At 39.1% G+C, this 15,331-nt stretch overlaps 5 protein-coding genes across 7 annotated transcripts; 1 reads left to right on the top strand and 4 right to left on the bottom strand.

The window, feature by feature from the left end:
- Nucleotides 1–9: 9 nt before the first annotated feature.
- LOC110863411 (heat shock 70 kDa protein) lies at nucleotides 10–4,384 on the bottom strand. Its single transcript, XM_035854069.1, has 6 exons — nucleotides 1,643–4,384; nucleotides 1,131–1,553; nucleotides 830–996; nucleotides 616–748; nucleotides 435–479; nucleotides 10–360 (listed from the first exon to the last, which is right to left on the bottom strand). Exon 1 carries the CDS (start codon nucleotides 3,684–3,686, stop codon nucleotides 2,031–2,033), a length of 1,656 nt encoding a protein of 551 aa, XP_035709962.1. The 5' UTR covers nucleotides 3,687–4,384; the 3' UTR covers nucleotides 10–360; nucleotides 435–479; nucleotides 616–748; nucleotides 830–996; nucleotides 1,131–1,553; nucleotides 1,643–2,030.
- LOC110863413 (heat shock 70 kDa protein) lies at nucleotides 1,533–2,011 on the bottom strand. The gene is made up of 2 exons (XM_022112713.2): nucleotides 1,643–2,011; nucleotides 1,533–1,553 (listed from the first exon to the last, which is right to left on the bottom strand). Exons 1-2 carry the CDS (start codon nucleotides 2,009–2,011, stop codon nucleotides 1,533–1,535), a joined length of 390 nt encoding a protein of 129 aa, XP_021968405.2.
- LOC118436303 (atlastin-1-like) lies at nucleotides 3,879–7,505 on the bottom strand. Of its 2 annotated transcripts, none has more exons than XM_035854073.1 (4): nucleotides 6,924–7,496; nucleotides 6,725–6,794; nucleotides 6,330–6,440; nucleotides 3,879–6,132 (listed from the first exon to the last, which is right to left on the bottom strand). In XM_035854073.1, exon 4 carries the CDS (start codon nucleotides 5,228–5,230, stop codon nucleotides 4,142–4,144), a length of 1,089 nt encoding a protein of 362 aa, XP_035709966.1. In that variant the 5' UTR covers nucleotides 5,231–6,132; nucleotides 6,330–6,440; nucleotides 6,725–6,794; nucleotides 6,924–7,496; the 3' UTR covers nucleotides 3,879–4,141. The 2 variants fall into 2 exon arrangements, with proteins under 2 accessions (XP_035709966.1, XP_035709969.1); XM_035854076.1 differs by having other exon boundaries at nucleotides 4,180–6,132; nucleotides 6,924–7,505.
- A 291-nt stretch (nucleotides 7,506–7,796) lies between these two features.
- Nucleotides 7,797–11,028, top strand: LOC110856516. Of its 2 annotated transcripts, XM_022105004.2 has the most exons (3): nucleotides 7,797–8,033; nucleotides 8,508–10,567; nucleotides 10,632–11,028. In XM_022105004.2, the coding sequence occupies exons 2-3, from the start codon at nucleotides 8,823–8,825 to the stop codon at nucleotides 10,633–10,635; spliced, it is 1,749 nt and encodes a 582-aa protein (XP_021960696.2). In that variant the 5' UTR covers nucleotides 7,797–8,033; nucleotides 8,508–8,822; the 3' UTR covers nucleotides 10,636–11,028. The 2 variants fall into 2 exon arrangements, with proteins under 2 accessions (XP_021960696.2, XP_035702024.1); XM_035846131.1 differs by having other exon boundaries at nucleotides 7,800–8,033; nucleotides 8,508–11,028.
- Nucleotides 11,029–12,450: 1,422 nt separating this feature from the next.
- Nucleotides 12,451–15,296, bottom strand: LOC110842406. Its single transcript, XM_022088146.2, has 5 exons — nucleotides 15,136–15,296; nucleotides 13,697–15,055; nucleotides 12,915–13,618; nucleotides 12,807–12,840; nucleotides 12,451–12,738 (listed from the first exon to the last, which is right to left on the bottom strand). Exons 2-5 carry the CDS (start codon nucleotides 13,785–13,787, stop codon nucleotides 12,698–12,700), a joined length of 870 nt encoding a protein of 289 aa, XP_021943838.2. The 5' UTR covers nucleotides 13,788–15,055; nucleotides 15,136–15,296; the 3' UTR covers nucleotides 12,451–12,697.
- Between the last annotated feature and the right edge of the window lie 35 nt (nucleotides 15,297–15,331).

The raw sequence follows: 15,331 nt of genomic DNA, 5'->3' as shown, positions 1-15,331 counted from the left end.
TATCATGCATATATTTCATCTCTTTATTACATTAGTTTCCACTGTTTCCATTTAAGAAATCCAGAAAATTCCGATTAATATGGATAGAATTTGCCATCAATACGACCCGTCCAGTATGAGCTGAGCAGGGCCAAGTCTGATGGGCTTTAGGAGAGCAGGTTTCTGGGCAATTTTTAGTTGATTTAAAATCTTGGACTCAATCTTTTCATCATAAGTCACAAATTCATGCATGCCACCGGCGTTCTCAGCTATCCCAATAACCAAGTTCCTGTCGACGCCAGTTCCAATTCCAAGGGAAAAACTTCGAGAATGTGACACCATGGAGGACACCAAACTCAGAACCGCATCGCAATTCTCAACCTAAATAAAATGTAGTACCAGTTATACGGTGCGTAGACGAAATTAAAATTTATCAAGCAATGCAAGATATGTACCTGGCCATCGGTAATGGAAAAAATCTGGGTTAGATATCCTGGAATCTGTCGTTGTGAATAAACATATTTCAAAGGGTTGTATATATCTGTTCCCCCGCAGGCATAAATCGGATGCATCAAACTTGGAATCAGTTCAACCTCATTATACAAATTGTTTAATTAATTGGTTAGCAGATCTTACCATTCACAAGTACTTTAGCGTTCTGCAAGTTTTCCCCATTATATGGAATGGATTGGGAGAAAAGTGGATGAAAGGACGAGTTGAACGTGATAATGTTGAAATAACAAGTGGCCGGCAATGAGTGCAGGATGAGCTAAAAAACATACAAAAATCTCCAATAGCTCCAGTGATATTTAATTTTGATAGTGTTATTTCTTTGAAAAGCTAGTCAAACATTTAAAGCTTTCTTCGCCAGTTCTATTGGTGCTCCTGCCATCGATCCTGAATTATCCAGGAGGAATATAAATTCAAATTTTTGGTCATCCAATTTCAGAGCTGGGAGAAGAAATGAGTTTTTAATGATATCCATCGTTCCTTGTTTCCAGTTGTGGGGTTTGTATCCTGTAATTATAAGATAATTATTTAGTGCTTATTACATATAATTCTGCAAGAAAAACTATGTCTGCAAAAGCTGAAGCATGACATGCATACAAAATAATAATGACTAAATAAGAAGCCACAAATGAGGAACCTACTTCTTCACGATTGTATCCATCTCCATCCTGAGCTCCGTTCCCTGATTTATAAAACCATGAAATTCACGAAAGATTATAGTAAACCATAAACCATGTTGTTGTTGAGTGTAAAAATATTTTTAAGAACATACCCAAATTTAGAGGAGAATCCAGAAACATAAATAATTATGCAATTAAACTAAATATGCCTATCATTGAATCAATAATTGAAATGATCATAATATATTGAACTGTATGAGCCTGCTTAGGAGAAGATTGTATGTTTTACTATGTTTCACATCAAATAGTTTTTATTAATTAAATAATTATGCAAAATACTCTTTCAGAGTGACAGAAAAAATTGGTAAGTTATTCATACTTTTTATGATTTACTAATATTATGTAAATAATTGAAGTAGTCAATTAAGCTCCTCCTGGTCTGGCCTGTAAATAGTACATCAACAAAAAAATTGTTAGAATTGCTATGCACTCGAAAAATGTACTAAAAACATATGCGGTGTAAATATGCTGACCTCATCCAAAATCCGTTTAATCTGATCCTTCCCCATCCTTCTCTTATACTCAATTACTTTTATGGAATCCTTATCCCCTGTGCTCGTGCAAACAGCAGTGACATGCAGTACTCCTTGCATATTAATTTCCATCGTGACATCTATCTTCTCCTTGCCAGCATCCTCCGGTGGAATATTGTTCAATAAGAACTCTCCCAGCCAATTATTATCTTTAGCGACATCAGCTTCTCCTTGGTAGACGGTAATTTGGACCGAGGTTTGGTTATTATGCGCCGTCCTGTACTGCTCCTTGAACTTGATCGGGATTTTTGTATTCTTTGGAATAATGACAGAAAATCCTCCGCCATAAACCTCTATGCCAAGCGACATTGGAGTAACGTCCTGAATGTTATTGAAATCCATCGACTCCTGTGCAAGTTTTCCATGCTGCCGCCTGTACCGCAGCCCCATAAGCCACTGCCTCATCCGGATTTATCGTATGATTAAGGGCCCGACCCTCAAAATAGTCGCTCAGCAATTCTTGCACTTTCGGTATCCGTGTCGACCCACCCACCAGCACGATATCCTCAATACTCCACTTGCTCAATCCAGCACTTTTCAGACATCTGTCCACAATCGTAATCGTCCTCTCGAACAAAGCTGAATTCATCAGCTCAAATTGTTCCCTGGTCACGTTGACCTTGAGATCTGTCGAAACACCTGCCTCGTTCCAAATTCCGTCTACAGCCACGTCCACTGATCGACACGATGCGAGAGCGATTTTCCTCCGTTCGCATTCAAGCTGGAGGCGCTTGAGGCGTTTTCGTACGTCAACTCTTGTCTTGTCGCTAGTGGTCGAATCCTTCCCATCCATGAGGTCAATGCCATGGTCTACCTGGAATTGGAGGGCGCAATATTTCATCAAGTTCTGGTCGAAATCTTCTCCACCCAAATGCGCATCTCCATCCACTGCAAGGGTCTCTATCTTTCCTTTAGAAATTTTGATAATGGCACAATCAAAGGTGCCTCCGCCTAGGTCGAAGGTCAACACGTGGCGTTGAGAGTCGTCGGTATGTTGCAGTTTGTATGCCACCGTAGCTGCGACAGGCTCTGATAGCACGTTGAGAACTTTAAGTCCTGCCAACTCACCAGCGTCGATCGTTGCTTGGCGTTGCCCGTCGTTGAAATAGGCTGGCACAGTGATGACTGCGTTCTCCACGCTGCAGTTCAAATATTTTTCTGCAGCCGTCTTGATTTCTTTCAGTATTTCGGCGGAGACCTGTTCCGGGAAAAGTTTCTTACTTCCGATCTCAATCTTTGGGACTTGCTTCTCTTCCACGACGGTGAATGGCCAGTATTTCATGTCATTTTGGAGGACAGGGTCGTCAAAACTTCGCCCAATGATTCGTTTCGCGTCGAACACGGTGTTCTCGGCGTTATCGTAAGAAGTTTCCTTGGCTGGAATTCCGACAGCTGACACGCTCCCATTGTCTTTGTAGCTGACGTAGGAAGGGAGCGTGTTTTTTCCTTGGACTTGGCCGTTCAAATACACTCCGACGCATGAGTAAGTAGTTCCCAAATCTATCCCGATGGCAGGGTCGACAGGAACATTCATATCATTTTGCTCTCGGTAAACGTCAAAGGTTTCGAGTAAAGCTGCCTCCAAGTCTGCGAGCTGGATTTCGGATATTGGTGCTTTCTCCTTGGCTTTGTCAATGGCGAGGGTTGACATGCTCTTGTGCAGCTCCTCCAAATCTTTTGGACGCATGAACTCGGCATTTTTGTAGTGCTTTTCCATCTCTTCTCGATAAAGCTTTCTAGCGTCTGCGATAGCGGAAGTGGTTCCGATTTCTCTTTCCATTAGTTTTAAGTCAAACACGTCCAACAGCTCGTCGTTGAAAGTTGTGTCCATGCTGTTATTGAGTTCCTCTAGAAGTGGGTCAATTATTGATGAATTCAGACTCAAACAGCTTGTCTTAAACGATGTAATCGCTGCAGTGACAGCTTCTTCGTGAAGCGCCGTGAAATGATCTTCGTCTTTGGCGAGATTTAAGTTATTCATCATTTCTTTCTGATAAGCTTGATGGTGTTCATGAACCGCATTCTGTGCTTTTGATATGGCGAGATTTCTTTTCTCTGAATTATGCAATTTGTTTTCTTCATAATATTTCTCAATTTTCTGATCTAGTTGAGCCACGAATTTGTCATGATTAGGGTGGATAGCAGTCTTGAAGTATGCGGAGAGAGTTGCGATTGCTTTTTCTTTCCAGTCAGGATGCTTTTCATCCAGTTCGTCCTCCTCGCAGAAATTACTCCCAATAAAATGTACAATATCTTGAACGTAAATATCGTACCCTTCTTCCACGGCGTCTTTGTAACTTGTTTCGCATTCTTGCCGTTCTCTAACGACGTCCTTTTCGACCTCTTCAAATTTTATAGGGAGTGTCTCCCTTAATTTCTCCAGGAGCGACTGGCCAATTCTGCTTTCAATTGGAATACTTAGTCTTGATTTTAAATATTTCACGGCGACTTCCGTGTTCTGGAGTTTTGCTTGTTCCTTTGCGATGTCGTTATCAATATCCAATTCTGACCGGAAGAATTCGACTGACTCTGTAAAAGTTTGATCCAGAAGGGACGATGTTTCGGCTTCCACCTTATTGAGCTCAATTTCTTGGTTATTCTTAATCTTTTCAAATAATTGTTGCAAATCAGAGTCCAAATTCTTTCTAAAGACATGAAATCTTTGGGTCCTAATTTTTTCACTTTTTCAAATCTCTTGGCAAATTCTGGCCGACTTTCTTTATCATACGCATCCAATTCTTCTAACGTTATGTACTTATCTTCATCCAAATGGTCTGACAAGTCTTGTTCGTACAGGTCACAGATTCCCTTTATAGCTGTACTAATCTTCTTTTCGGCCGTTAGTTTCCTAGTTTTATTGTCCTGCAAACATTTTTCTTGTTCCTCTTCCAACTTTTTTTCCAGTGCGGACTCGGTTTGCTCCAACAATACGTCGTCACATTCTATCAGATTTTCTTTCAGTTCTGATAATGCGGTCGATTGATGAGACTGTGCCAGATTTTTAAGCTTCTTCTCCTCCAGAAAAGCATCATCATCTTCAAACTCGGACTGCAGTGCTTCTCTGTATGTTGTGACAGAGCTCTGCACCGCACTGTCAATAAGCTTTGCTCTCTTTGTCTTGTTGTCATTATCGAACTTGGTGAAAGCCTCGGAAATTTTTAAGTTAAGATCCTCCTCGAAAGTCTGGATGGATTCCTTACTGCCAAGTTTTCTAGCCGACTTGAATTCTTTCATTGCATCGGCCATGGCTGCTTTATGAGAAGATGAGAGTAAACCATCTGCCATGAATTGCTTTCCCCTCTGCTTTTTCTTCATAAGTTCTGCATATTTCTTAACTGAATTCGTCACCAGGTGACCATTCGATATTAGAGCGGACGCCTCCATTAAACTCATCGGACTTGGGAGCTCATCCTGGTTAAATACTTGTACATACTGTCTGAAATAGTTGGGCATATCGACGGCCTGGATTTCATTTCCAAACACACTTTTTACCGGGAGGTCATCAGGGTTGAGAACATCGTTAATCATCTCTTCCAATTTTTTGCAAAAGTTGGGAGAAAGTTGGGCCAAGGATCCGTTAAACCCTTCTTGTGTGGCTTTCTCCCCCAAACCGGGAAGGAGGCAGCAATCCAACTCAGAAAAACAGAGGCGCAACGATTCCTCACATGTTCCCCCATTTCCGTCAGTTTATCCTTAATCTTCAACTTCTCCGCCAGATACGCTTTCCCCCCTTTCGAGCCATATGGAAATTCTGTTGGCATATTCCAATCTCTTATGAGAAATACAAGTTTCTGGAACGGGGTGACTTTGTCTTGATCGACCTCCATATCATCGTCGTCACCTCCCAGAGCAAGTTGTCCGTACTTGATGTACGTGTCCAGCGAGTTGAAGACGTCTTCTTGAATCCCGTTGAAAAAATTGAAGATGAGACAAGACGAGGAGAGAAGGGTGAGGCCGACGATAGCAGACATTTCGCGTTCAGTCGTATACTCGTCGTACGTGCCTTGAGTGTCCATCAGCAGTACCGCAATCTCTTTACCGTTCGCCTTAATGATGAAAGGTTTGCTCCAGATGACGATGCCAGAAGTTTCTCGCTCAATCGAAGTTCGCCAAGAGAATCCTTCGAGGGGTTTGTTCTTATCGTCCCAGTCCATCCAGTCGGAGTCATCCTTTTCAAAAGCTTCCAGGTAGCGGATTAAGAAATCGAGGAAGAAAGATTTCCCTTTGCGAGACGGGCCTGCAATGGAAATTATGGCGATGCGTCGTTCTCCCGCAGCTTGAAATACGGTTGAAAGGACATCTTCGTTCAAATGAAGCATCCGGTTTTTGTTGGAGGGGTCAGGGTTTTCGACAAAGTCGATGATTTGAAGTGGACCGTGAGGGTTTTGTAGGCTGGTCATGTTTACGGAGATGCGTTTTGTTGTAGTTTTCTGTTATATGGAGAGAATGGATGCCAATATAGTTGCAGTCGGTGTGATGAGAGATGTACATATGTAGATATTTTAGTTGGATAAAAATGTAAAGCAAATTACAAGCAGGTCGTGCTACTCGTTAAAAATGATTAGAATTACATATGCAGCAGAAGCAGAAAAATACAGAAAAGTATAAAACAAAGATTATTACTTACCAGTAAAGCGTTGATCTCTTGTGTCTTGGGTGGTGGACTTGTGGTATGCCGGAAAATGAAATGCTTTGTACTTTAATCAATTCCAAGTAGGCGGTAAAAGTTGCCAAAAATCTGTATAATTAAACATACGTTAAAGTTGATTTCATTAGTATCTCATTAATGATATTATGTAAGTAACATAGCGATATTCGCAAACAAAAGTTTGCATGGACTGCCGAAAATCAATTTACAAAACTATGAAGTTTGTTCTAAATAAGCTCCCACGTAAGCTACTTACATAATCGTATTTATGACGAAATTATGATTTTTAATCGAAGGTTGAAAGACACAGATTAAAATGCAAGGAATCTTAACCAACTTATTAAAATAAGAAAGGAAACTTAATATTTTCTTACCAAATTTGGGAAAAATTGCTATTTGAACGACTCAATATCGCCGACAAATTGACAGGGAACGAAACAAAATCTGTAATAAATTATTATATATGAGCTATTCAATTTTTTATGGAAAAGTGATAAATGCTTCATTTATAGAATCATATCAAAAGTCACAAGTTTCTGGAATTTAAATTGTTCAAATAATTCGTTCTAATACCTTTTCAGCGTCTATGCACACTCACAAAGAAGAAAGAAAGCCTTGATGAAAATCTTAACAGCAAGTCCACATCCAGATTGCAACTGTGAAGAAGTGGAAAAAATCAGGCTGCTTGTAAAGCTAGACTTATCTACCGCTACCAACATTAACTTGAGCTAGTCTGAATTTATTTAGAATAACGTTTTGCATAAATTGGAGACGAATACGACTAAACAATGAAATTGGATGCGTCGTTTCGTTTAGTTTAGCTATGCATCATGCACATGCACAACGATATCCAGCTCTCAGTTTATTAGTCTTTGTCCTCCACAGATTTGGCTCCACATTACTTAACGAAACAGCTCGTGATTCTGATTACATGGGCACATTCACATTGGTCAGTCATGAAATATGAATGATTGTATTTGGTTCAAGAGGAGGATGTCATGTAAAGTGATCACGTCCACAAATCGTTCATTTACTAAATAATATTATCCGACATTATTATTGCCGGTGTAAAAGAATGGAATTAGATTACGGGTCGAGAAGTACGTGGAGCCATAAGGTAGACCGTACACAAAATATTATGCGGTCTAAATATGTGCATGACGAATAGGTCCAAATCCGTTCTGAATTCTATGCCTACGATTCCTTTAGTAATTATACGTATTCGACTTATTTCGTTATCTGCTAAAACTCAAAATTGTATGATAAGGGCAAGTATGGATTTATGTACTTGAGAACGGTTGCATTGCAACTTGCATTACAACAAATATATAATGGTTTAAATTTGTAAATAGCATTGTGAGATCTTGGTGCAGGAAGAAGTGTGCAGTTGGACCAGGCCATGGTAAACGTTTCATGAATTTATTTAATGCTAGCTACATACATATGACATATACTGGAAAATCTGCTTCTTCTTGATTCATGCACATATGTATGTATAGGTATTATAACGAGTTCTGCATATTTCGTGCTTCATAGTAGTCAAATTAGTTGCAGTGACCAAACCGAGAATTCATTGGACAGGGTGAAGTTGGAGAAATTTCAGTTTCTTGGACTTTATGAAACCATTGTAAACTCTGTTTTAATCAGATTCGAAGGCAAATATCAAGCTGCGTTATCCGCAAGGTAATTAATTATACAAACAATATTTTGCATGCAAAGGTTAGATTTTTAGTGTATTGAGACAGAAAATGACAGTTATTTTTGAATGCATACTTATTTCTGTTATTTCGACATAAAAATTAGTGTTGCGTTTGCTTTGGAAATAAGTGTCAAATTTCATCTCATGAACATATTTCCTAGGATTCCAAGTCGATGTGTGTTTTTCTGTTTGTGCAATATTTTCAGAAAATTAGAATAGCAACAAGGTGTTGCCAACACCTCATAGGAAAACAAGCTCTTGGTGTCTATGACTAGAGGGTGTAGCTAGGAAATGACCACACCCTCGAGTAAAAACTAGTAAATACTTATCGTTCTAAATAATAAAGCCTTCGTAAGCTGCATAGATTTAACCAACCACAATAAAACTTCATTTTCTCGATAGACAGATTTTTTTACTTGATTTAAAGGTTAAATATTGATTATTTTCGTGTAATGGAGGTTCCAGATTCATCTAGGGATCGTCCATATATTACGTCATCAAAATAGTGGGTGGGTGGTTTTCCGAATTGATGATGATTGTTGACTTGGTGGGTGGGTGGTTTTGCTCTTGATGAATCTCTTCCAAAACAGAAGCTGTCAAGTTAATGAAAATGGAGATGTCAAAACTGGAACTTAAAATCTCCTGAGGAGTACGCAATAGCTTTGGAAAGCGACATCGAGAAGGACTGGGTCGAAATAAAGAAAGAGTACGAGAAGCGGAAACAGAGAGAGGAAGAGTACATCAGGACACAAAAACTCGCTGAGGAACAACAAATGAGAGAATTTGAAAAAGAGGAGAAAAAACGTGAAGCAGCTAAAAAGATGAAAGCACAGGAAGAAGAATTTAATCAGCAGAAAAAGAAAGTGTCCGCATCACCACAAAAGCCTACCAACAAAATCAAACCTCAACAATCGTCATCTTACACTTCATTCAAAACCCCAGAAGCAGAAGTCAGGCAAGAAATCCAAGGACTGGCCATTGAGTTTGGATTCTCCAAAGTCAGAGTCGGACGAGTGGTGAAGAACAAGGTCGAGATTGTGCCCAATCCGTGGGGAGAGGAATGGACCCCCACAATTTTATCAGTCACTGAAGAAAATGAAATCCAAATTGGAGAAGAGACGATTACAAATCAAAACAAGATACGAATAGCAGAAACAATTACGAGTCCAGGTTCTCAAATATTCAAACTCTTACTTCATGGAAAATATCAAGTTGTGGCACCAGAAGTTGTGATCGCATTGTTTCTCTCGCGAATTAAGACTGACGTTGAGAAGAACATTGGGGGCAGCTGGACCCGGACAGTCATTTCCGTGCCTCTATGCTTGACAAGTACACAACGCCAGGGTATGAAAAATGCAGCAAAATTAGCCGGATTTGAAGAGATCAGACTAATCAACGATACTTCAGCTGCTGCTCTCTGCTTCCAAGAAATGAGAGACCATAGCGTGGACACGTGCGTCCTAGTGGGAGTGGTACACAACTTCGATTACTATTTTGATGCCGCACTATATGGTTGGTGTCGAATTCATGGCTCAAACATGGAAATGGAAATGATAGGCAGTTGTGGAAATCTACATTCCACGGGATCGCCTAAGCCAGGATTGTTTGAATCAGTTAAAATCGGCCTTACTAATGTAATGAGAGCATTGACTGGAAAACAAGCAGATGAACTAAGATCTATATTCAAAGATATGTTTGGAATGAACAAGGACAATATCACGGCAAGCATTTGTATCAATTATGGAACTAGCACAGAGATAGAAAATTTAATTAGACATTATGGCCGCACAACAGAGAATGTGAGCATCTCTGTATTGGGTGGCGCCGCAATACTTGCTGAGAGGCTGTCGAAATGTTCTGAAAATGCTCCATTGTCAACATATTATATCAAAGAAAGGGCAACTTACAGATTTGAAAGGAACTCGCTAATCCCAGGCAAGACCAATATGCCCAGAATTTTTGAGGCATATAATTCAATTGTCGGAGCCACAATTTTCGACGATCATACCATCGGGTCTTTATCGGAAGGACAGCAAAAAATTGTCATCTGGGAAACGTCACAAAATCTAAGACATCACGTTGGTACTATTGTCGTGGAAGGAACTGATTGCAGTACTTTTAACCCTCGTCCTCCGGAATATAGAGTTAAATTTAGTCTGAGCAATGAGGGGATTTTCAGTATTGATAAGGTTTATTATAAATATCTTGCACAGGAGCATACAATACAGTACGAATGGAAGACGCCACTCATCCCAGAGTCCGACTTGGTCAAGTCGAAATCATTTGTGGAGTCCATGGCGAAAGACGAAAAAAGGGAGTTGCTAGAAAAGACAAAGAACGAATTGAGCGTCATAACCGACAAAATCAAGGAAGGAATGTATAAAGTTGAAGGGAGGATGATCGCTGAGAAATTGCTACGTGAAGGAATATCGGAAGCCGAAACAATGCTAAGTCATCCAAAAACAACCCAAGAGATGCTGAACAAAAAACTCATAGTTCTATCCCGACTTCAAGAAAAGTATTTGTCAAATTAACTCAAGTTCAAAAATTCTTGGTTTGTTAATTTGTCACAAATGTTTTAGATGACGGATTACGTATATACATTCATCCTACTCAACTGGTGTCATTTTGTCTAAATTGTGTACTTATATGTGTGTACTTATAATTATACTTTATACTTTCATGTACTTATTGTAACTATTTTTGTTTCATGTTGCGATATAGGCAATGTATAAGTACATATGCAAGTACGAGTAATGTGATCAAATTCACAGTTATCTTTCATTGGACCAATAAAATATAAACCTCTACAGAATACATAGACATTTGTACATAGTGAATAATAGTGCGCAAGAAAGCTTAAGATTTTTTGGAGAAAGTTGAGTAGTGTAATTTTGGCCTAATTTCTAAGATGAACAAAAATTGACAGGAATTCTGTCAGACATGAGAAATTAAATAAACTGATGGTCAATATTTAAACTAAATAATTATTCAACTTGTTTTAATGTACTTCTCAAATTAAAATTATCCAATAATAAATTAATTGTATATGTATTTAATTCCATTACCTTATTAGATTACAGTCACACATACATAAATTTCATTTTTATCATCCAAAATAAAGCTTTTATTTCATCTGCACCATAAGCGCAACTATGAGTTTTAGTTGAAAAGCATCCAACTCTCAACTCGCGTTCGTAAATGTGGGATTTGAGTGGATTTTTAGGCTGGCAGTGGCATTTGTGTTCATGGAGAGCAGGGCGATCGTACCTCGCGAAACGACTGCTTCTCACTCACATCTTTCCATACATTCGCGAAGACGCACACACGCCCCACGTCACATTTATGACCAATCCAACATTATAAGTATTTTTACCAGAAATAATTTTGGTCTAAACTAAACACTCTTCATTTTCATTAAATCCGCTTTTTATTCATGTTTTCCAAGTGTAAAATCCGATATTTGTAAGAATTTGCATCAGTTTCTCCCTCGAATTGCACATTATTATGTGCCTTAAATATTTTAAAATGGTTAAATGATAGTAAATATCGAGCCAGAATTAGTTTGAATTACTTTCCTTGTGGTCACCATCCTGCATGGTGGCACCCCTCTTGCGTAGATGAGGGGGACATGGACGTGGGTCTTTTTGCAAAGTCCGATCTCCGGGCAGAAAGTGGCAACTATATTTCTTCTCCACTCTGCGTGAGTATGTTCCCACTTGTTTGTTACCCGGAATCCATGGAAGTATTCCATTTTCTCCTCGCGTAAACGAATGTACAAAAGTGATATATATTTTTGAGTTGCGCATCAAAATCATGGAACTTGCAATTTTGCAGGTCCATAGAAATTGAGTATTACGTTACGAGAAAAGTGGGCAATTCATGTCAAAACGTATTTATATGCGTGATGCTTTATAAATTGGAGTACAATTCGTCCAGCTAAACCTGAGTAATGTGCTGTGTCATGGCACAGTATTTTTGCAAGTGGGATTTTTGCAACTTTTTAAGTTATTGCATTGCAATTATTTTTAGTAAATCCAATTTTGATCAATAAATAAGTACATCACTATAGACCATGAGCTTGTCATGTTATACTTATTATGCGAAAGCTTGTTGCTTTGGTTTTTGAAGTTTTTGCATTCACCATTGTAGCTTACAAATATCGCAACATTTCTCAACCGTTGTCTCAAAACTTGCAATTTTTTTCATTGATGACGGTATATTAATCACTACGAATGCCTGACTCGTATTATTTGTAACATGGTTTACAATAATTTACGGCAAACAAAATTATGGGGTTGTCGGTTATGCACTTGGTTAATCCTTTGTCATGTGTCTCTCTGTTCGTATTTTTTAATAAAACAATAAGGTCTCATTTATGTATGTAATACTTTCATTCGAGTAGGTAAAATGATAGGCGTGCTTTCAATTCAACCCCAAAAATCTTGATATTGATGAATGAATCTGGATATAATTGAATGTTTTAAAGTAGTTTATGCAACTTAAAATGGGATGCAATTAATTAATTTAATATACTTGGCAGCGATACATACATTCACATCATTACATATTATAATTAATAATATATAAATTCTCATTTCACACATTGTCGGTTAAAATCTTGAGGTCCGGTCACAACATTTTACAATTAGACACAACTAAAGTTAATCTCAGCCTTCAGACAATCCCCTAAAATAATTCAATAATTAATATGAGTAATCATCTTTACCATTCACCCAAGAAAAATCAAATCTTACAATTTCCTTTAATCCAATCCAGCAGGGTGCAGTCCTACAGATTAAACATGAATGAAATTTCATAACACTCATTCCATTTTTACCTTAAAATAACATTTTGTTACTCACATTTACGACATGGTCCAACATGCACTTGTATTGACCATTCAAATATTCTCGGGTTACAGCCTCATTCCTCAAGTCGACAAGCTCTTTCCCCATTCTTGAATTGTACTCCCAGTCCTCAGGTCCAAGCTCATCCCCGGTGAAAACGACGAAATGTTCGAATTCCAACTGGACTGAGGCAAGGTCAACCATTCCCTCGTAACTGACCACGCTCATCGGTCCAACCGTTGGCATCCTCAAAGTGATCGCTAAAGACGACGAGGGAGTTTCCATGTCGACAAACCATCGGCTAAGACCACTCGTTGTAAGCACGATCGTGTTGCAAGCTCCGTAAAAGCACAAATCTAACTCGTATCGTTCTTTGAGCTCGTAATTTCCTTCAGCCCGGAGTCTGCTGGGTGATGCGGCGCTCCAAGTAATGGTTACCGTTTGGTCGGCAGTACTATACGCCACATTGAAATCATCCACAATTTCAGAAACACCGTGAAGAAGTATGTCTTGCGCTGCGGCAAAGCCGTATGTCCTCTGGCCGGGGAAGGTACCGCTGTCATACTCGAGGGACAGGTTAAATCCACCCAGTTGTGCTGGATCGTTTAATTTGATGGAGTGCAAGTTCTCTTGAATTTGAGGGATGGACTGCTTCAAATGCGTGATAACTTTGGGGAGGAGAATCCCTTGAAAAACCTTGCTGAGGATGACACTCTTGTCTGTTTGGATATATTAAACTTGATGATAATAAATAACCTAATATTTTATTATTAGATAACACAAGTATGAGTACTTACCCAGTTGAGCATCGTTAAGGAGTTCACCGGTTGGACTGGCGCACGCGATGCCAACGGCCAACAATAGCAAAGATGAAATTTTGCAGTTCATGGTTTATAGCGATTTAAGATTCTCTTCGGAGAATGCCAATAGTAGTTTTGATGTGATTGAGTCCATTATTACTTTTATACTGATCAAAATATCGACTGCGTCCATAGTTTGTCATTGCTTCAGGTTGCTTCAGCCACACGCCACGATGGGACAAAATACTTGAACGACAAACTAGTTGTGCATCATTACATAATTTTGTTATCACTATTAGTAAGCACGTAAATAACTTGCAACTCGGATATTTTTGTACCCTGTAGTGCTGGTTTGTAGTACTGGACTCTTGTCGCGTGTTGGAAAAAGCAATTATTGCTTTGATTTTAATCCAGGGTACAAGTGGTTGACACCAGGATGGTGTGTTGGTGATGCATTTATTACATAAACTGCAAGCGTAGGTAAATACATAAATGCGTAATGATGTCAAAGTGTCCAAGCTAATTTTGTTTAATGGTAATCTCATTTGTTATGACTAATTCTACCATATCCACGTCAACCCTTTATTCTGCAATAAAACTTAAAACTTAATAATTTTAAACATTTCTTACAAATTAAAATATGCTCACAATACTACAAATTATATCAATTTTATTTTCCATGCTCTTACACAAACTAAATTTGTGAAGTATGTAATACGATAAACCACATAAACCTTTCATATTTTTGAAATCTTCAAGAAATTTTTACTCTAAAATGTCTCTTGAAATTAGAAATTAGAAATACCGTGATCTGTACTAATTTGTTATGTATTAAATCATTTGAAACTTCGTACTAATTCAGTCAAAATATGCGTCATGAAATACCTTTTATGAAATGTATATTTCAATATTATGAGACATTAACAATTCGCCACCAAATTAATTTTACATATTTTATTCCGAATCGATTAGCCAATTACACAAGAATATCTGATTCATCGTAAAAAATTTAGGCAATGCGGGCCTGGATTCGGCCGCACATCATGATACCGGCGGACGCGGCGTCGGAAACTTCTGAAGAAACGGGGACGGTGTTTCCGCTGAGAAGGGTGCTGGGGGTGATGGACCATCGGAGAGTGTACTGTGCTCCAGCCTGAACGGCCGAGTCAGGGACGACCGAGTCGATAATGGTGACAGGGAAGCCAAGGTAGAGGGCGCTCACTTTAAGATGAAGGCCAGCGGACGAAACGGCAGGGATGATGTCCCCTTCACAGTTGTATTCAACCGCGGGGACCATGTCGGCAATGGCCCCCTCGCAGTCGCTAATCCTAATTTGGACGACTCGTCCGGCTCCACCTACACAATTGCGACAAACATTAGTAAAAATTCGGTCCCCCCCCCAAAAAAAAAGAAACAGTGATTCAATTAAGCCATACCACATGCTTCATGGTTTACGACGCCAGCGGAGGCAGCAACGACGCAGAGGGCGAGAACGGCGAAAACCTTCATTTTTGATGTGGTTTGATTTTTTAGGAATTTTACTGGAGTTGGATGATTGTAATTTGAATTGGAGAAGCAGACTGAATTTTGAACGTGCATTTCCTCTTCTTTTATACCCGTCTAATTTCCCTT

Source organism: Folsomia candida, unplaced genomic scaffold (genome assembly GCF_002217175.1).
Source record: "Folsomia candida strain VU population unplaced genomic scaffold, ASM221717v1 Fcan01_Sc001, whole genome shotgun sequence".
Taxonomy (NCBI): domain Eukaryota; kingdom Metazoa; phylum Arthropoda; class Collembola; order Entomobryomorpha; family Isotomidae; genus Folsomia; species Folsomia candida.
Note: the sequence above shows the minus strand (reverse complement) of the source record. Positions and strands in the feature narration are given on the sequence as shown.